Genomic DNA, 21272 nt, shown 5'->3' on the forward strand with positions numbered 1-21272 from the left:
GCATTTCTGTCACCCCTCGCCTCACCTCTCCTCACCCTGAGAGCGTGTCTCACACAGAAGATGGAGGATTGAGTTCATATACCCGCTGTAGACACTGTGCTGTAAACTGCACTCCACCTTTTAAACGTATAAATAAAGCAACACAAATCTCTCTCCTCTCAGACTGACTGCCCAGACTTCACTGTGGACAAAACTGTCAGCGCTTCACCGGGCTCCCAGGGAGGATCCGAGGTCGGCGTGGAGGTTTGTTTCGACCCTCATCAGCTGGGCGAGGTCAAAGGTCAGCTCAGCCTGTCCTCGGGAACTGGTGGTGAATACATCTTTCCCTTACACGGGATCTGTCTCCCTCCCAAAGCCCAGGGCCCGTTTAGCATTCGGGCTGGGCAGAACCTCACTATCCCGTTCAAGAACGTGTTCCTGGAGACCACCGCTTTCACTTTTCAGGTAAGGAACCTGTAAGATTTAGTTCATAAACCTCTGTGGAAAAGAGGAAAAGAGAAAAAACCAGACTGAAGAATGGACCAAGAGCTCAAAAAAGTGTGTTGTTTCTGAAGGAGCATTTGTGTAACTGAGAATCAAAGTGATTAATAACACATCCAATACAATCACTTGTGCTGAAAGCCCAGACATTTCTTCAACTCCAAGGAAGGAATTACTTAGGCTCATTTTCTTTGATACATTTACACTGGGTCCACTGCCAGCCAGTATGAACAAGCTGATTTAAATTTAACCTCAGAGTGGTGCAGTCCAGCGTTTCTACTTTCAGGCGACTGTTTGTCTGTGAATGCAGCCACACTTCTTTTTTTACATCTCCAAAGGCTCTAACCCAAATCTAACCCTTTACCCCCTCCTCCTCATCCTAGGTGGACAACCCCTGCTTCACTGTTAAAGGGGTGGACAGCATCCTCTCCAGAAAATCACAAAACATCCTGGTGTCGTTTGAGGCCCCTGTGGGAGACTCTGCCGGGCCCTGGTTTGGCAGGATGACCATCTCCAGCCAGCGCTCTGAGGGCCACAAAAAGCCCTGCTCCTGGGTCTTTTACCTGAAAGGATACCGTTTGGGTTCATCGGAGAGATAAATATGTGCACACGTACAAACACACAAATCAAATTGTGTTTATTGTATGTTTTATTTTTAATCCAAGCCTGATATGCCAAAAATACAAGTCGTAGGCTAAGTGTATTGTGTCGTTTTAAAGATTTCCTGTGACATATTTATTCATAAATATTTCAATAATTAAATAAACCTGCACAGAACACCTGCCCAGGTCCTGTCATTGCACTCTCGTATCCACTTGGGGGCAATCACGTCAAGTGTTTTCACCAACTGCAACGCTCCACTGATAAGGGAGGATACAAAATTTACCCATTTTCTTTTTCTTTTTGACCGGCTGTAGAACCTTTACTGATAACCCACGTGTTTAAGTGTCATCTCTGTATGAGGGGTTAATTTGTCCAAACCACCCTGTGTGCTGTTGGACACCTGGCACATTGAAGGCAAGAGTAGCCACTCAACTGAAAGGGCAGAGCTGGGGGAGACGCTCATTACCAAAGGTTAGATCTGTCACAACACACACACACACACACACACACACACACACACACACACACACACACACACATATGTTCATATATATATATATACAGGAGGCTATAAACCCCCAGTGAGGAAACCACAGAAGGCTGCTGGTCCACACCTCCCACTTCTTTTTAAAGGGGTAAAGAGAAGTGATGATCAGTGGATTGCATACAGTTCTAAGAGGTGAAGTAAAAGATGAATGAATGTTGAATGGACACACACACACACAACATATATCACATAGTATAATCACTTACAATGTAACTGCACCAAATTTAAATAACTGTAGTGAGAAAAACTATATATCAGATAGAGCTGCACAAAGTCTCTATACATCCCACAACCCACCAAAAAATAATGCTCCTTATTCTCATACAGTATAACAACTAGGCTATATTCCATTAGATAAATAAAAATGGGGCTATATAGGATGGGTGGGTATGGTTTGGGGTGGGTGCTGTGATGTAAGAGGGGAGGGGAGGGTGGGGGCTTCTCTCTCTCTCCCCCATAGAGCGCAGCATGAGCGCTCCGCAGCAAAAGGATGTGTGAGCAGGCAGCGCGCTACTGTAGGGACGGAGTCCACAAACTGCTCAACAAAGAACAAGCCAAACTTCGAGCCCAAGAAAACCGCGAGCAGCCGATCCCCGTAGCCGGTCTGGACAGCGAGTCCGCGACGGCAGCACAGTCCGGAAACAGCGGCGCCCAGCCCGGTGGAATCGACGGGCTCGTCCGCTGGATCGTCACCAAAATGAGCGACAACAAGAACATCTCCAGCCGGGAGTACGCCTCCAGCAAGGAGGAGGTGGCCGTGGCGCAGGAGCAGTTCTTCGCCCCGGAACCGCGGAGAGGCATCTCCGTTATTTTGGATGTAAGTATTGGAGAGCCGCCTGGCAGTGGTCAGCCGGGGCAGGTTGGGGGTGTGTGTGGGTGCACGGAATGAAGACATTTAGTCAGCAGCAGTGCGTATGGACCGGTGCAGTGCGCACTTACGCACAGAGAAGAGCTTACAAGTAGTAACAGCCACGGCTTGTAACCCGAGCGTAGCGCTGCAGGCAGCAGCTTGGTCCGGTTAATTAGCACTGAAAATTGGACACATGACACAGCTGGGGATCAAACCTGTGATCTACCGGGACTGGACGGTCTCAGAAACATCTTTTATTTCTTTGGTGCCAAAAATGTAATGTCTATGTCGCAGCTTACTGATTAAAACTCGTTGGCTGAAACTTATTTATTTCTCTATCTGCACAAAACCCGCCACAAACCCGGGTCAGTGCTGCTCATTTTCACTTTTTAGTGACGATTTTACGGTTTTCAGTCCAGAGAAAGTCTGACGCGCACCAAACGCACCTTCCCTCCCTGAGTATCCACCACCACTGACAATAAAGGCAGAGTCAGTAAGACAAATGGGATGCTTACTCCACCTTTATCACAACACTTTAATTATTAATGAAAATGTGTCTCTGGCATATTTTATTGATCCCCGTGTTACAGTCATAGCTGATTATTTCCTGCTCCAACATAACATTTCATCTAAAGCCAGAGCGGACCAACCTGGAGAAAAGATCCAGTCTTCCTGTATCGGAAGTGACAATTAACGCCGCAACCGAGTCGATTTAGGTCAGCTCATCAATACTATTGGGTTATTTTTCATCACTGCCCCACTAAAGCTTCCCCCTGGAGGTCAGCCGTTGTTGTTATATTAACGCTTTAATGGGGAAGAAAACATAAGAGAAAAGTAGTACAAACCCTCCGACCACGACCCAAATAGACAGACCGATAAAGAGGGGGTCCATGGAAAACTAATTATGATCAAGACCAGAGGGCCGATGTATCCTAGTAGCCCAGTAAACTCATTCTGTTTGTGTGTGAGTGAGTGTGTGTGCAAGGGGGTTGATTGGGGTGCTGCTCACACACTCTTCTCCTTGACTGTCCTCACAGGCAGGTGCAGAACAATAGGAGTATATTGGACCCAAAATTGATCTTTGATTTGTTTCTGCATGTGTGGTCAGTTTTCATTTCACTCAAAAAATCTGATCTTTGGTTTTAGGAACAAAAACATATAGAAAAGTCTCATTTTACAGAGGCTTTGTTTCTCATTTAAGTTTCTTATGTCTTTTTTACACTTTATCCTTTCTGCACTGTGCATGACACTTATCTGCTCTGCTCTGCTCACACTGATTGGTCGATATAAGCAGTCCAAGGCCTCGCCTTCTCGCATCGGCTGCAAGCTCATTCTGGCATTTTCTCTCCAGCTCACTCTGCATTGACTTGAACTTTGAAATGTTAATCTTTTTTTGTGCCATTTTCCAATATTATTGACCCAAGTGTTATTATCATGGTGAGGAAGTCCACACCAAAGAGATTTGAGTGATTACTCTGTGTGTGTGTGTTTGTGCGTGCGCCTGCAGCCATCTTTCTCCTACACACCCTCTGCTTGTTGTTTCTCCTCCTTTTGCTGTTTTGGTTTTCTCCTTCATTTTAACCCCTGACGCATCTTTTTCTTTATTATTTAACTCCTTTTATCCTTCGTCCTCTCTGTTCCTCGTCTCTCCTGTCCTCCTTTCCTTCCTCTCCACCCTTCTCGTCATCCTCTTCTTTTCCCCCTCCTCTGTCAGAAAACATCCATTCTTAATAACGTTAGGAGAAGGATGCAACACTCTCCCTCCCTCTGTCTCTGTCTTCTGCTTCTATTTTGTTCCAACTTCTCTGTTTTCTCTCTCGTTTTCTTCTCACTCTACGTTTCTATTACAAGTCCCCCTCTACACACACACACACACACACCGCCTCCTCACCGCCACACTTTCCCTCCTCTCCAAGGCTGCCTTTCTCCAGCAGCTTCAGAGCTGTTTTCTGCGGAGTTGAGTGCGCCCCAGGGTGCAGCCGGAAAGCAGAACAATACAGAACAGCTTGTCATTTGGAGCGTCGCTCGTCTCAGCGGTTAATGATTTTCTCTTTGGCCTGTGCAGTTGGCTGCGGTCGCTGCTTGAATGCATCACTTATTTATAGTTTTACAAGCTGCACAGCTGAAGAGTAAACGCTCTCTACTGTAGATTAGTTTATGTGTAATAGTTGATCAAAAACCATGAAGAATGAATTTGTCAAACTTTCATCCCAATGTGTCTGAGCTGCACAGCAGTCATCTTTTTCCTGTTGTCCATCTACACTGCCTTGAAACGAGGACTGCATCTATTAATTTGAAGACTGTTTCCTCAATTAATACATAAAATGAAAGGTTTTGTCAGAAAACAGTGAGCAATCTTCATTTATTTCTTCAGTGAAATGAATTCGGTCGTTTTGGCTAACTTCTTGTCAGCGGATGGAGTTAGCAGTCCCCGCCTTCGTTCCTACGTCACCACATTCACGCGCATCCCTTGGCTGCACACACAGAGAGGGCCGCCCCTTTATGCCGTTCTCTCTCCTCATTGGATAAAGGTTGTAGGATACAAGGACATTTTTCTCCTCGGCTTACAGCAGAGCAGAGTGACTGACAGACCCGTGTTTCAGACCAAACACTCTATATAAGTGATTGCTGTCGGAAGATATAACTATTTAAGACTTATATTAACACAAACATTCCACTTACTTCTGCTTTAAATCCCAGAGTGAATTGTTCAAGTAGTTGGTTTCATCCAAACAACAGGCCAATACAGAACCAATACTCACCTTTCAACACCTCGAAACAAAGAAGGTTTTTCATTTTTTAATGAATAATGAATCAATTAGCAAAATATCTGCAGGTTACTTTGTTGTTGATTGATTGTTAATTGATTATTCTTTAAATATTGCAAGTAAGAAGTTATAACAGCTGGAAGATTTGAAGTTTAAGCAGAAAAAAATCTTCTTTCTTTTCACATTCCCATTAAAAGTTGATAAGGAAAGTCAGTGAGAAGACGTTAGAGGGTTTTTCTCAGACAGATTTGGGTGTGAAATTTCAGAAGCTCTGCTCCAGCTCTGCTCCACACCTGTGATGGAAGGAAACCCGTGAACTTCACAGACTTTTGCACTCTTGTCTGTGGAATGGGGCTCGGTTAAAATGATGCTCCACCCTAAATCTATATCTTTTTATACCACTCGCATCCCCTGCAGGTGTCACAGTTCGAGCTACACAAGAAGAAAAGAAACCAAACATCTAAAGAACCTTCACCTCCACTTCTGTCTATCTGTGTGCTGCAGTTGTCAGAGCTTACGTTGCTCACAATTAACGCAATAAATGCAGAAAATGGCTAAATCAATACACTCACACATCCCCTCTCTCACACTGTGTTCGTTAACTTTGTGCATCTCCCTCCCTCTCTTTCTGCCTGTCTCTCCATTTCATCTCTTGCATCCCCCTCCTCTCTCGCCGTGTGTTTCCGTCTGTCTTCCACCGTGTCATTTTGCTGTTTTCTGCCACTCGTTGTCAGTGGAAACGGTTCATACGGCGCTCTGAAACGCTGATGAAAGAACCCGACCTGCCACGTTCAATTCCACAGGGAGAGAGGCTTTCACTGAAGCTATGAATTAGCTCGCAGCATTATGTGTGTGTGTGTGTACTCTACATCCAGGCAGGTGACAAATTAAGGGAGAATTCAAAACATAAAGTGTCTCAGTAAGGTGTTTGGATGATCATGTCCAGAACAGCTTCACTGTCGATGATACAAAAGTCCAAAAACAGTGGAGAAATCTCCCACAGTTGTTCAACTAGACCGAGACCTGAGATCTGGTGACCGTGAAGGCCACAGCATATGATACACATCATTTTCCTACTCATCAAACCATCCAGTGACCTTCTCATGCCCTTTTGGACGGGTCAGTGTCGTCCTCTTTCACTGCTCTCTGTACTTTTCTTTAATTTGTTACCCATCTGAACACTTTTTACACATTTCAGTCCCATGGCTCCTAACAAGTCTTATCACATGCCACTGCACTTTATCTGGTTGAGACACGCTATGTGTGTTTGTGTGTGTGTGTGTGTGTGTGTGTGTGTGTGTGTGTGTGTGTGTGTGTGTGTGTGTGTGTGTGTGTGTGTGTGTGTGTGTGTGTGTGTGTGTGTGTGTGTGTGTGTGTGTGTGTGTGTGTGTGTGTGTGTGTGTGTGTGTGTGTGTGTGTGTGTGTGTGTGTGTGTGTGATTTGGTCTCAGTGTGGACATTTCTATTACCTTCTAGGTTCAGTTCTTACTCAGTCATCTGCAGTGTTTGACCAGCTGTCACCTCAGGGGAAACGTCTTCATTAAAGTAACAAATGACACCAGCTTTTGTGTGGAGATGCAGCATCATAATCATTGGCGACGTCTCTTAGTGATGTCCATGAGAAAATGGTTGATGTACGTTTTTTTTCTTTTGTTAAGCCTCCTCAATAACCCCCAGCTGCTCTTTGGATCTGACTCTAATACCCTCGTCTGGTTAAAATCTGTTGGTTACACTTTTCATATCGAACTCTTGGTTGACTGAGAAATGCCATTCTAATAAATCTGCTTACCCTTATCTTAAATTGTATGCAAATATAATATATTATGTAACATCCCCACTGTCTTAACTGATGGTTCAGCCTTTTATTCTTTCTTCATACTGTACTTCACTTGATGCACCTAAGAACTTAAATGGATTTAACAGAAAACAAAAAAGAAACATTGGATATAATTTGTTTATAACCGCACGTACATTTCTTCAGTGAATAAACTACTATTGATGTAACTTATTTCCACATTCTGTTTAAACTGTTCCTTTAAACTTATGGACATCTCTAACAGAGTGTTTAATCTTATTTTACTCTTTGAAATCAAACATTAAAACGTCCACATGCCTCATCCCCGCTGGCAAAATCACATGAAACATTAATGCCATTTACATGTTATGCCGACGATACTCTGCTATACTTACACAGTAGTACAATGTGTATTTAAAAATGTTGAATGTGAAAATGTATTGACATCAGGAAGTAAACACTGTAACACAAACAGCTAAGAAAAACAATTCTAATGAATTTAATACTTAAGTTAACACGTTAGATTGTGTTACAGCAACTTCCTGGGTGTATGGTGTTAATATTTGTGTTTAAGTGATTATCATATCAAAAATATTGAGCTGCTAAAAACTAACTTTTCCAGACACTGCTTCAGACTTTAACAAATTGCCCTCATTCACTGGTTTTCACCAACTATTAAGTGGAGCTCTGAGTCTTTGAACCTGCAGCTGCTCTTTGCTGAAACCTTCATGTGCACTAACGACACTGTCTCTGTTTGTGTTCACAGATATTCAGAAGAGCTGACAAAGATGGTGAGTGAATTATTTGACTATTTTGACTTTGACTATAAGTTCTCGAGGGAGCACGTCTGAAAAATGTCTTAAAATGTTAGTTCACATGATGTACTAGCTGAAAATATGATGTAACATAACTGTAAAATGATGCAGGCAGTGATTTCAGAGGATTCATAGACACATGATGTGCAGCACCCATGAGTTCAATCACAAGATATTACACAAGAAAATCCTTTTTTCAACACTTTTCTTCATACATATTTATTTTGGGGCTGTTTGGATGAGGATCCAGTTTGAAAGATAAAATTGGAGACATAACCTACAAGATTAATACTGGCTGCATGCCATTTCTCTAACTGATGGGTTACACCTCTGCTTATTTTAACGATGGGAAGTCAAAACATCCACCTTACGCAACACATAAAAACTTAAGAGGCTTGTTCAAGCTTTGCAGGGTTATACTCTCTGGGTGTTTTGCTGTTCAGTGCCAGTTTCATACAGTTTGCATCTTCGGTTTTGCCTCCAGGGGCAAGTATTTCCTCAAACAACCTTTCAGGGAACCATTCTGGCCTTGTTGGGTTGGTTTTCAGTCGGATAATTGTTTTTTAACACAGACATGAGACGAATTTTGTAGCAGGAAGCTACCGTTCGTCAGGCCTGTCTGTCTGTCGGCTGCTGCTGCTGCAGTGTGCCGTATTTTTAGCATGTTGGGACATTAAAGCGTTTTCAAAGAGGAAAGTTTATATTACTGTGTAGCTGTGCCAGAGAGCAGTTTGTTTATACCCTCTGGCATCCCATGCACTGCTACTTTCTCTTCATCTTCATCTTCTCCCCATCTCCCTCTCTCTTCTCCCTTTGCATCTCTCCCTGCTCTCTCCATCTTTCTTCTTTCCCATCCTCTCCCTTTTTGCCTCTTTTATCCTATCACTGTGCCATTGACAAAAAAGAATTTGACTAATGAGGAAACCGCCTAAAAAGCTTAGCTTTCATAGCAGCCAGATGGCCATTTGCTTTTCAAGTGTGTGTGTCTGTGTGTGTGTGTGTGTGTGTGTGTGTGTGTGTGTGTGTGTGTAAATGGATGAGTTTCCCTGCCATCCAGGCTGATACCTATTCACTTTAATGCCCTCTACCATGGTAGTTTATGTAGTCATTGCTTAGTCATCTGTTTGAGCTTTGTTTCATTAGTTGTCAGCTGTGTGTGTGTGTAGATACACACTGTATAAAATGTCAACCAGTGAACATAAACAATTTTTACAGATGGTTAAACTGTTGACGTCTCCGTGGTAGATGACCTCCTGATCCTGAGGGATGATTTGCGTCTTCACATGCTATGGGGCAGCTTCTTCTTAACGCCCCCTCCCCCTCCCTGCCTCATTACCACCTCCTCACATACACAGTGTCAGTGAAAAACATCACAAAATGTACATATTCATTTCTTCTTTAATCTTATCCTGAACTAAAACCAGTTGTGCCAGTGATAAAGCAGCGTTTTCTCCATCACCATTCGGCGACGGCGTTAGGGTTGTTTGTGCAACTTTATGATAACGGTCGTATACGAAGCTGCTAATTGTCTTTAAAGAGCCAGATGTGAGTGCGGTTGGGTGAGGGGGCTACAGAGAGAGAGAACAGAGAATGAAAGTGAGCGAGGGAGAAAAAAAAGAGAGAGTGAAAGAGGGAGAAGAAGAGGGAAAGGATGGTTATTATAGAGAAATGTAGTTATTTGATGTATGGAACACAGGCTGCAAAGACAGAACCAGCAAGCACAAGCTGAAGACGAGCTATTTTTATCCTCCTCCTCCTCTCCCCCGGGAAAAGACCGGGGAACTGTTTTAATGAGTGAGAGGGAGAAGGGGGATGCTAACAGGGAGAGGAGAGAATTGTTAAAAAAGAAAAGAAGGTATACGGAGAGAGAGGGAGAGATTGACGGAGGGGATGGAAGGTGGTGGCATGAGTCTAAAAGAGAGAGAGAGCAAGAAGGAGAGAGAGAGGAGAGAGAGAGAGGATACGAGGGAGTGCTGTATTTCTGACAACGGAGCTGTAATTAAGGTTTAATTGGCCGAGTTCTGTCTTTACATTCATAGCACAGATTTCAGGGCCGGCCCTCCTCCCCCCGAGCTGCTGAAACAGTGAACTAGTATGAGTGTGTGTGTGTGTGTGTGGGTGGGTATGCATGTGTGTGCATAAGTATAGCCTATGTACATTATGCATCCACCGCCTCTGTAAATACAACTATCATGCATTGGTTAGTGTTTTTTTTTTCTGGTGTGTAAGTGTGTCAGCATGAGCTTGTTTGTACTGTATATATATGTGTGTGTGTGTGTGTGTGTGTTTTGTGATTATTGTGCCTGACTCAAAGACATTGTTGTGCGGCTGCTCGAGTGTTTCAGAAGCCAATGATCCTCTGAAACAGTTGCATCATTTGACAGCACTTCGTTTACTCTTCGCACTTGCAGCAGCACCTTCCTAATACGCCACAGTCCATTGAGCTGCTGCAGTCTGAAACTTAATCTTTGCAAATAGAATGGAAATGTTATGAAATAACAACTGAGGGGAGCTGTTTTAATTACACAATTGCTGTAACTGCAGCTGACTGAATTATCTCAGTTTTATTACAAAGAATGAACCCGAGCTGCATTGAGTCCTGAGTCCTTAGTCAGTGTAATGTTGCACCATAAACACATGTTCAAATATTTCTTTCCTTGCAGTTATCACAGTATCTAAAATATGGATTAACTTTTAATACTGGTACTGACTTAGAATATTGAATGAATAATTGATAGAGCTCAGGAGAGGTCTAATTAGGAGATGTGAGTGAAAACACCTGGGCAGAGCTTCACCTGAGCCTCCACACACCTGATCTAAATTAAGAGACTAGTATCTGTTTCTCATCACTTCACAGGTAGGATTTTCCCTCTTCTTATTTTAATATTTCTTTTTTTTCTTTCTGTCCTCTTGTCTCTTGGCTTGTGACTCATGTGCCATCTGGTAATTACCGTCACAGTGTCTGACATGAAGACAGAAAGCAGAAGGAGTTTAGGGAGGCTTGTTGATCCACGCTGTCAGGAGCAGACAGAATTACAACGTTACAGCTAAAAGCAAATAAGGGGGCAGCAGATTCTTGTGTGCAGTGTGGGCAAACACGGCTCATTTGTAAGCAGCTGAGGAAAAAAAATGTAAATGTAAGTGTTGCTCCAATCCTTTCCTCGGTCTCATGTGGGAAACCTGCTACTCACACTTTACATTTACCTCCAGGAAAACAGAAAAATCTTTAGCAGTGATTTGAGGTCATTACAAACTTTTGAACAGTCTCCTCCCATCACCATGACTGTATAATGTGCTCAAATCAGATCTGTGGACTAATCTTGTCTAAATCAACATCCAGGTTTAACAGCCAGTGTCTCATGGTGGTATTTCTTATAAGGATACCTGGAGAACTGTGTGACAGGGAGAACGAGTTATTGATTCCTCCGCCCCATTTAATCTGATTTATTCCAGCAGCCACTGACTGTACTTTTTGTTGCAGCTTGTCGTCATTAACTGATTGCTCTGCGCTTTGGATTCATCATTATGCATCATCATCATTCTTTCAGTGGATCTACTGGAAGTGTTGATGCTGACTTAGTGGCTTTCTTACGAGATTTTACAATTTAAAAAGACAAATTGCAATTTATATCAGTTATCCTATCAATATGATAATTTAGGTGGTTAACACTGGTGCCAAATAATATCGAGCTGGTGCTGGGCTCAGTTCCTTACTGTAGAATTTGCACACCAGGTTTATTGGTGATTCACCTGTAGATGTGAATGTGTGTGCGTTGTTGTCGACTCTGTGATAGACTGGTGACATGGCTGTCAAGGGTGTAGCACACCTTCGCCTTCTGTCAGCTGGGATTAGTTCAAGCCCCTCTCTCCTGGTGTTAGCCAACGGATGGATAATACAAATTTAAAGGGGAACTATGTATTGTAAGTGTAAGGTCGCTTTTCCGCTGTTTTGCTAACCTTCCACCTGGCCGTGTGCATTTGTTTACTGAAGCCGGCAAGAAAGCAACCCATGAAGAGGTGGATAACATTATTTATCATATATACATTACGATGTGTATATCTGTGTGGCCTTATCTGTCATAAACAGGAGATTACGGGTTACGGGGCTCATTTGTGTTGCAGTGCCATTTCCGCCAAGAGATGCTACGTGGAAGGGAGAGAGCCTCCATTCTCCGTCTTAACAAGTTAGAAAGACATTTATTTAACGATCGCAATTACCCCAAAGCTGTTTAATTAAGGTAAAAATCTTACATAGTTCCTCTTTAAACCATTTCAACTCAGAGACTCAGATTTGTTCAGTCCCAAAGATGCCAGCAGGGTTAAAGATCCACTACATAGAGTTGACAACAGTTTGCTGAGCTGTTGGGAATCACTGGTACAGACATCTTCCTTGTTTTGCAACTGTATGTCGCTCTTTGTTCACTACAGCGGTCCACCAGTTAGCCCTGAGAGAATGTCACCTGGTGCGCCTCAAATCACACATTTGCACTGGAAAAGACAATTGCAACATCTAATCATGATTAGCGTTAGCTCACCGGGTGCTTTGTTTGCTGTGTCTTGCAACATGGAAATTAGGCCACATGCGGTTGGTGTGTCCGCCTTCCTCTGACACTGTTTTTGCAAGCTTGATGATTCACTAGTGCCCCTCCCTCTTTCTGTTATGTAGCCACGACAGTGAATTGTGAGGGTGAGGCGTGTCCATCAAAACTTTTGGACCATTTTTAATGCAACATTCGCCATGTTATCCATTTGGTACTGCCACATATTTTAAACTTCGTGGGATTAAGTTCCAAAGTTTAATTCCTCAGAGTTGAGTTTTACCCCACAGTCCCCCCTCGTAAACAGATAGTGTCGATATTTGCACCTGGGTCATGTCGTCAATCATGGTTCTGGCTGCAGTTACACAGAGATTTGTGATACACCTTTACAGGAGGACAAAGATGAATAAGACAGCCAGGAGTGAAGAGGCAAACGTTGGCGAGACCAGAGGGAAATTAACAACAAGCAATCATCGAACAGCCCCAAAAATAGGCTGAAGAAAGAGGAGGACTGTTTAAAAATGAAAAATAAAAGATGCTGTTAAGAAAGTGAGGAGCAAGACAGAGTGAAAGTCGGTGTCAAAGATGCAGTGATGTAGATAAATGAGGTTAAGGAGAAGAATGAGGACAAAGATTTAGATGAAGAGAGAGCTCACTTCATCGCTGTCAACAGGAAGAATGAGACAGAGAGAAAAGCATGACATGTATCAGTGGAGAAAGACAAACTGACAAGAGGCAGAGACACGAGTGAGAGATGAGGTGATGCAGACTGAGAGTATGATGGGCCTGCACTGGAACATTTAGTTCATGGTTTATTCAACAGGAGCCGGCTGAATCATCGTGCACATGCAGGTCTAAAAGAGAGGTTGCTGTTAACTGTCCGTTTCCCAAACCTGTGGGATTTGAGTTTGATGTCTCAGCGTTTTTGAACTTTAAAGGAAAATTTTTAAAGCTATTTTTGTAAACACATAACCAACGTCTGGGTATAGATTTAATTTGTTTCAGTAACACAATGTGTGTATTGTGAAAGTTTGGTTACTGTCGGTGGGACTTTGAACGAGGTTTTCTTCGGGGATCCTTGGAGATGGCTCTAGGTTGGCTAAATTAACTTGTTAACACAAGTTATGATCTTTAGTGGTGCTGTTAAAGCAGATATCAGTGGAATGTTTTTGTTAATATAAGTCCTAAATAGTCCTATTTTCCGTCAGCAATCACTTACATGAAGTATTTCAGCCTAAACACGAGTCTCTCCGTCATTCTGCTCTGCTGTAACCCGAGGAGAAAATTTTCCTTGTGGGATACAAGTGTTATCCAATGAGGAGAGAGAACGGCATGAAGGGCTGTGTGTGCAGCCAAGGGATGCGCGTGAATGTGGTGACGTAGCACGAGGACCAATTGATGCCTGACAAGGGCGGGGGCTGCTAACTCAAGGTGCGTTCAAAGAAACTCGTACTTTGTGTTTTTCCTTCCTGTGAAGTCATACCAGTTCGATCTGGTACGAGTTCACGGGTCGGAAGTTACGAGTGGCCGTTATAGGGAACTTTCACAGACAACAGGATGGTAAAAACACGAGCTACGGGTTACCTGGAACGCTACCAAGTCGTAGTTGTGACTTGAAGCTGTAACTTACGGTTTCAAAAGCCTGCCTTGAACGCAGCATTAGCCGAAACGGCCGTGAAGCTGATATCTGCTTTAAGTGTTTTGTTTTGTTTTTTACATTTTGGACGGAGCCAAGCTCACAATTTCCAGTTTACAGTAATTATTATAATTCCAGGGTTAAAATAATCTACTCCTGCAGGCAGCTCCACAGCTAAATAGTAACATCAGTTTACACAGAACTAGTGAGAAAGGTCAAGTCAAGAAACATCTACTGATTTTCAGCCTGTTGACATTTTGTTTAAAACTCTGGGAAACCCTTGATCTTAAACTTGATATCGTGGCTACTTAACTTAATTAGCATGGCTCTGTCTGTGCCCTGTGAATTGCAATATATAGTATAATGCTTTATGTTACTTTGGACATAGCCATCTTAGCTGTTTCAGCCGTTTCCAGTAGCCTATGTGTTAGCTGTTGGTTTTTAACCGTGTAGCATTCATCTTGTAGCATTTTGTTTAAAGTGAGATTTCATTCGGCCTACATTGATATTTTTGTATTAACTGGTAGACAGTCCTGTTGTAGGCTAAAGCCAAACAGACACTGGCAGAGTCTCCATCCTGCAGATTCACACTCACGTCAGGCTGTGTGTAGGTTTTCAGACAGACGGACTTCACATCAACCAGCTGGTTTCTCAGTTTGTGGTCTGTTAGTGTAAACCAGTTCATCTGCCACTCAGCTCTCACATGTTAAACTAGTGACCCAGGAAATATGCAAATCGACCATCAGTGTGAAACCGTACAGCAGGCAATTTACTGACAGAGTGGAGTCATGACTCCAAATAAAACTGATACTGTGGATGTCAAAGATCAATACGTACTGTAAGTGAAGCTGTGGGTGGAACTCGCATTGATTTGAAGCAGCGATAGTGTAGATGTAAAAGTATAAAGCAACACACATTAATAATCTAACACAATTAGTAGTACTGTAGTGATAATTTATTCACCTAGTGCTTTGACAACATTGGTTTCAAGATACATATCTTCACACAGCAAATAAACAAGACAATGTAGGATTGGAATAATGAAATAAAACAGTTAACATACAGTATGTGTACATGTTTACAAATGTATCTATTCTGTATATGTAGCAACATGAATTCCCTCAACCCACAAACTGTTAAACCTCTATTTTCCTTCAAAATGACCAAATTTTGAGATATATGATTTTCATTAAAGACTCTCTCTAGCTGCATATTGTTATCATCGTGCAATGTCTTCAGAGAAAACTCACTGAATGCCTGGACACTGTAGCTTTGATTCACTGTTTGCTTTATTGCTTTATACCTGAACAAACCTGCAGAATAATTAACTTTGACTTTTCATTTGAATAACAAAGAGAAGTCAAACATCCTGCAAGACACTCAAATGATTAAACTTTGCAGTTATGCACATACACCAGGGCTTCAACTGAAAACGCTGGTGGGGAGGATTTGACTGTGTGAACAGTAAAAAACATGGAGCTCCTCTGCTGATAGATGCTGCAGCTCGTCAGTCAGCCAGTCATTCACAATGGTGTCATGTGTATCTAATTACCTGCAGTCTTTAATCACCGACACTGTTGCTAACAAGCCCCAGAGTGCTGCACGCTGAGGGAGACAGACGGCAGAAGAGAGAGGGGAAGTTCTGTCTGAAGGACGACGGAAAAAAGTCGGAAAAACACGTAGGAAATTGTTTGAAATGAGATGATTTCTGCTGTAGAAAGAAAGTTTAGGAAATAAATCACAACTCTGCTCACGTCTTGGAAAAAGGATAAGACTGTTTTGCTTGAATTAAAAACTGGCAACGGAAAGGTGTAAAATTCTTCCTCCTCCTCGTTGTAACATTGTTAGTTAGTTTAAGTCCTAAAGCCCGGGGGTCAACCTGTTCCTTCACTAATCCAGCTACCCTGCAAAATGTGTGTGAAAATGACATATGTTCAAGATTTATGTACACAATGACATACCAAATCAACAGGAAATAGAGCTTAATGTCTTAGTTTGTACCAGCACCACCCATGTCGTTATGGCTAAGAGTTGTATGTCCATCTGTCCCATTCTCATGCACAAGATATCTTTGAAGTACTTGAAAGAATTTCAGTAACCCTTTAATTTACACGCCATTAATTATGTGATAATGTCAAGAAATAGCCAAGAAATGACGGTCAATTGCAAGGACTTGGAGGAGAAAATTTCTGGCCTTTCCCCAAAAAATTCAAAGCATGAAAAGCATGTGTAGCTAATTTTTTGCCTTTCTGAAAAACATGACATTACTATGAAATTGTCCGTTATTTCTAGGCTATTTCTAAACATTACTACGTAATTAATTGTTATTTCTTGGCTATTTCTTGACATTATCACGTAATTAACGGCCCGTAAATTAAAGGATTACTGGAATTTCTTCAAATGTCAGAGGTCACGGTTGACATTTAAGTGACAGAAATCAATCTTTTTATAGCTAACTATTGTGTCAGCCAGTCGGAGGGTGATTGAGATATATTTACTGTTTTCAGGGTTGTAAAAGTTGGTTAAAACTAATGTGTAAGGCCAGTGAGTAGATAGCTTAGGTCAGAGTTATTAAATGTATAGTGAACCTTGGAGATGCAGAGCCAACTAGATATCTGTGTCCTCAGTCCTAATGCTAAGCTAAGCTAAGCTAACCATCTTCTGACTGTACACACAAGAATCTTCTCTGGTTTTATCTGCAGTGGCATGAATTCCTGTATTGTTTCTACAAGATGAAACACTTATTGCAACACAATACCACAGTTTCCAGTCTCACTCACACGGACTCCCCCCCACCCCTGCAGCGGGAGGTCTGAATGAGTTAGTGTTGTGGTGCAGTAATATGTGTATGTGTGTGTGGAGAAAAAAGTAAAAAGGATTGTGTGCAGGTTTCCTTCGGTGGCCTGCAGAAGAAAGAGCGTGGAGGGAGGAGACCAAAGGGGATTGAGGTCTCTTTGTTCAGCGTCTTGGTCGTCTGGATTTGGATCAAAGAGCTGAGAGTTAAGACGCTCTTTGAAGATTTTTTTTTCTTTCTCACCTGACGCTTTGTGCCCTCCGCTCGGTCGGGATCAATCCTCCTGCTTTTAGGTTCATTCATTTGAAATATTGATACGCACTAAAACTGCAGGAGCACAGAGGCTGGAATAGGAGCCTGCAGATGTAAATTCATGAATGTGGGTCAGTTAGTGCATCCGACTGCTGTGAACTCCACCACCACCACCCACCACACATTTCATTAGTTCTTGACTTTCTCTACAAAACCGGTCCTGAAGATCTAATGGCGTTTTTTCATTCGCTCTTCCTTTCGTCTTTCACTTCTTGTCAGGCTTAGAAAATCCTTCAGTCCATTTTCTTTTTAATCAACAGCTTTTTCTTTCTGTCTTTCCTCCCTATTCTTTCTGCTCATGTCACCTCACTCCTCCCTCCCTCCCCCCATCCATCCCTCCCCCTTCCCCCCCTCGCTGCAGTACAATCTGCACCGAGGATTTTTAAACTCGGGCCTCAGCGCTTGCATGGCAGGACTCCCCAGCCACGTTTGGCAGCGCTGCTGAAACAAAGCTGAGCTGCCTGTGTGATGAGTGGGCATTTGGCACCGTCACCCCTCCATCCCTCTCATTGTCCTCTTCCTCCCCCTCTGTGTCGTTGGTCCCTCTTCTTTACCCTCTCTTTTGCAACTTATCCCTCGAGCTCTCCCTCTTCCTGCCCCCTGTCTGAGTCTCACGAGCCAGGTTTCCATTGTGGTTTTTGCACAAATCAGAGGCATTTCTGTGAGAGGAAAATAGAAAACACAATAGCAGAAGGTCTTTAGTGGAGTTATGATATGCAAATAAACCTGTTTTCTCCTCTTCCGATGGCATTGAAACATATTTCCCTGGGGTATTATGTGGCAGATGTCACTACTAGAATGTGTTGTGTTTCCATCTCAACTTTGTAAAAAAAAAAAAGTCTGAAGTGTTTTTGTGGCTCTTTTTTTTAAATTTGCAATTACAAATTGTGCATTAAGCAGGTTAATGGAAACACACCTATTGTTCTCTCACCTCCTGTTCTCTTCACCATCGCACCGTCATCTCGTGTCCTTTCCGAAGCAGACAGAGCTGAGTGTACAAGAGAGAAAGAGAGAGAGAAATGTAACTATGGAGAGGAATTTAATCTTAATATTCTTCTAAATCATAGACTTGTCTTAACATTTTAAAGCATCATTGATTAAACCGAGTAAAGTCCTACACATACATATGCAGCACCATATGAACCTTATCCGCTGGTTGTTTTCAACCTTCACAGTCTCCTTCCCTGAACCTGTGCAGTCGTCACTGATGTCATGAGAAAAGGCAAAAGACTCAAACCAGAGGCCAAAGAAATTATAGGTCTAAACAAGTCATCAGGAACAAAGCAAAGCCTTTAATCAGTCCAACCAGATTCTCTACTTAAGTGCCGGACGTATGAGAGGCAATCATCGATTCACTGATGTGACCTTTTCAACCACTCTCCCACTCTCTCTTTCAGACACACACGCACGCACGCACACACACACACACACACACACACACACACACACACACACACACACACACACACACACACACACACACACACCCTCTCGGGAATCTGAACAAACAAACCGTGATGAGATCAGAGCTGTATTGTGTCCTGAACAGATTACACCCAGTGATTGTTTGAGCCTCAGTGTGTGTGTATGTGTATGTGTGTGCGTGCACGTGTGTGTGTGTGTGTGTGTTTGTTTGTCTGTGTTAAGGCATATGTTAGACATGTTGCTTGTAGCGATAGTGGCGTATCTACCCTTGTCACCATGGTTACTATAAAAATGGTCATAAAATTGCAATTTGTGTTCAAATTAGATTTTTTTTGTTAAAGGGATAGTTCAACATTTTGGCAAATTGGCCCATTGCCATAATCGCTATAGTCATAGCAGTAGGTTCGTTACCTTTATTTGTCGGTGTAAGCTATTTTTAGAACGGAGGAGCGGAGCGGCAGGCTGTTCAGAGCTACACTATGGAGGCTAATGGAATTTCTTGGTTTCCCTCATCAAACTCATCAAATACAAAATCCCAAAACTCCAAAACGCTTTCGTGGACAAGTTGTGAGCTGCACAATCACCACGCTATGAGATAATAATAGAACGTTACGAAACGGAGCCGTTTTAGAGGTAAATTCATGCAAAACCGCTGATGCGCGTTGCGTTCAGGGACAGTTTTTCAGCAAGCAGACTCTGTATTTACCTCGAAAACGGCTCCATTTCGTAACGTTCCATTATTATCTCATAGCGTGGTGATTGTGCAGGTCACAACTTGTCCACGAAAGCGTTTTGGAGTTTTGGGATTTTGTATTTGATGAGTTTGATGAGGGAAACCAAGAAATTCCATTAGCCTCCATAGTGTAGCTCTGAACAGCCTGCCGCTCCGCTCCTCCGTTCTAAAAATAGCTTACACCGACAAATAAAGGTAACGAACCTACTGCTATGACTATAGCGATTATGGCAATGGGCCAATTTGCCAAAATGTTGAACTATCCCTTTAACATTACGTGGTCTTTGTTGTCGTGGTTATGAATCAAGCAACTGGAGCCACTCTTCTGTGTCATATTCTGGTCTTTTCTTGACCCAACCCACCCTTTCAACGCCAACTTTGTCACTCTGCACCAACACACCCCTTCCTCTTTTTTCATAATCGCTTTGTCGTCGTTGCCCGACGACAAAACTGAACTGGCAATCACCTAAACTGCAGTGTTGCTGTAAGACTTTATTCACTTTATTTGGTAAAGGTCCATTGACATAATGAATGTTTCATCCGCATGCTCAAGTTTTCATTCCTGTTTTGCTGTTTCTCTTTCAATTGTAAAAAAAAAAAAAAAATCTACAAAAATATTCTTTTATCCTTCTGCTCGTTCTGTCCTGCATGACGACAATTGTTGTAATTTGGGGGTCAGGCCATCATTGTAAATAAGAACTTGCTTAATTGATTCCGCCTGGTTAAATAAAGGTTAAATAAATAAAATAAAAACCCTAATTGTTGAGGTTCAGAGGTTTTGAGTCCAAATGAAGCGACAGTTCAGTGATTTCATCAGGGCAGTAATACCAAACCCAAACTCCATGGGCACAGGGTCTCTTGAGGTGTGAATGTATGAATCTCTTTATAACCACAAAGTCTCTGTAATCCTTGGGAGATTTAAATCTGTTCGCAACATCCAACGTGTGTTTCAAGTCGTAATCTCAGCCCAGTTCGATGGTGTGAACTTTGTCAGAGCACACAGCTCAGGTTCAGAAGCAGCGTCTATTATCTCGCTATCAAGTCGGCTTGTTGCTCTCTTACACCATTAGTAGCGGGGGAAGTATCTGCCACAGCACTTGAAAAGTGAGGCACCTTTGCATAAAAAGCGTTGGGGGGTTTCCATGGCGAACACCGCCACAGCAGATGATTGACAGCGCTGATCTGCTCGGTGTTTGTTCTTCTAAGAGCTTTATATTGGAAGAGAATCAAGCTGCGGCTGCTAATTCCTGACTTTCTCTCTTTTTTTTAATGAGCAGCGGTTGGGAGCTGCCACTCAGGTGAAGCTGTGTGTGTGTGCGCTGATTAGTATCTCTGCACACTGCCTGTAGCCTATTTATTATCGCAAAAGTGTGGCCCTGTGTTATGAGCCTAAATGCACCAGGGGCACTTAAGACATGACATTTAACATGCCCACATAATTAACTCTGTGGCCTCGCCAGGTGTGGCTGAGTATGTTTGTGTCATGTGCATATTCAGTTCTGCATAAAGGGGACCCAGCTGGATGGATTTGTGGTTTCCAAACGTTGCTTTGTTTAACCTGCACTGTTATGTCAGATTTATATGTAGAAGTGCTGTTATTTAAACCTGTTGATATTGGTGATGTTTATCAGGGAGAGTCAAAGTCATATGTGTTAAAAACTCAGTTCACCTGTAAACCTCTAAACGCCGCCAAGAGCCACTGAACAAAAAGATGAAAACAAGTTTTCTTGTCCTATTTTAGTATTCAGTAATAAAGCACTGACGCAGCAGTTTACCTCTGTGCAGATCAAGGATACAGTAACCCTAGTTACAACTCAGTTGCCCCTGGTTACAGCATCCCTCTGTTCTCCTCCCTTGAGGCCTTATGGGCTGCTGTTTCCATGACACCAAAGTTAACCCACCCCCCAGCCATCCTGCCCCCTCCCCTCCACACTAAAAAGACTATGCAGAAGATAACAGCACTTTTGTGAGGACTTG

General features: G+C 42.7%; 2 protein-coding genes across 2 annotated transcripts in view; both read left to right on the top strand.

The window, feature by feature from the left end:
• Positions 1-1079, top strand: part of hydin (HYDIN axonemal central pair apparatus protein) — a gene marked incomplete at both ends in the record, with an annotated part of 63776 nt that extends 62697 nt beyond the window's left edge. The window contains 2 exons of the mRNA XM_083974349.1: positions 163-444; positions 864-1079. Coding sequence (XP_083830475.1) covers positions 163-444; positions 864-1079 — 498 coding nt within the window. The remainder of the gene's footprint in view (positions 1-162; positions 445-863) is intronic.
• Positions 1080-2120: 1041 nt separating this feature from the next.
• Positions 2121-21272, top strand: part of necab2 (N-terminal EF-hand calcium binding protein 2) — a gene marked incomplete at both ends in the record, with an annotated part of 113308 nt that continues 94156 nt past the window's right edge. Inside the window, 2 exons of the mRNA XM_083972909.1 lie at positions 2121-2447; positions 7809-7833. Coding sequence (XP_083829035.1) covers positions 2121-2447; positions 7809-7833 — 352 coding nt within the window. The remainder of the gene's footprint in view (positions 2448-7808; positions 7834-21272) is intronic.

The sequence above is a fragment of the Trachurus trachurus genome (genome assembly GCF_905171665.1).
Source record: "Trachurus trachurus genome assembly, chromosome: 6".
NCBI lineage: Eukaryota > Metazoa > Chordata > Actinopteri > Carangiformes > Carangidae > Trachurus > Trachurus trachurus.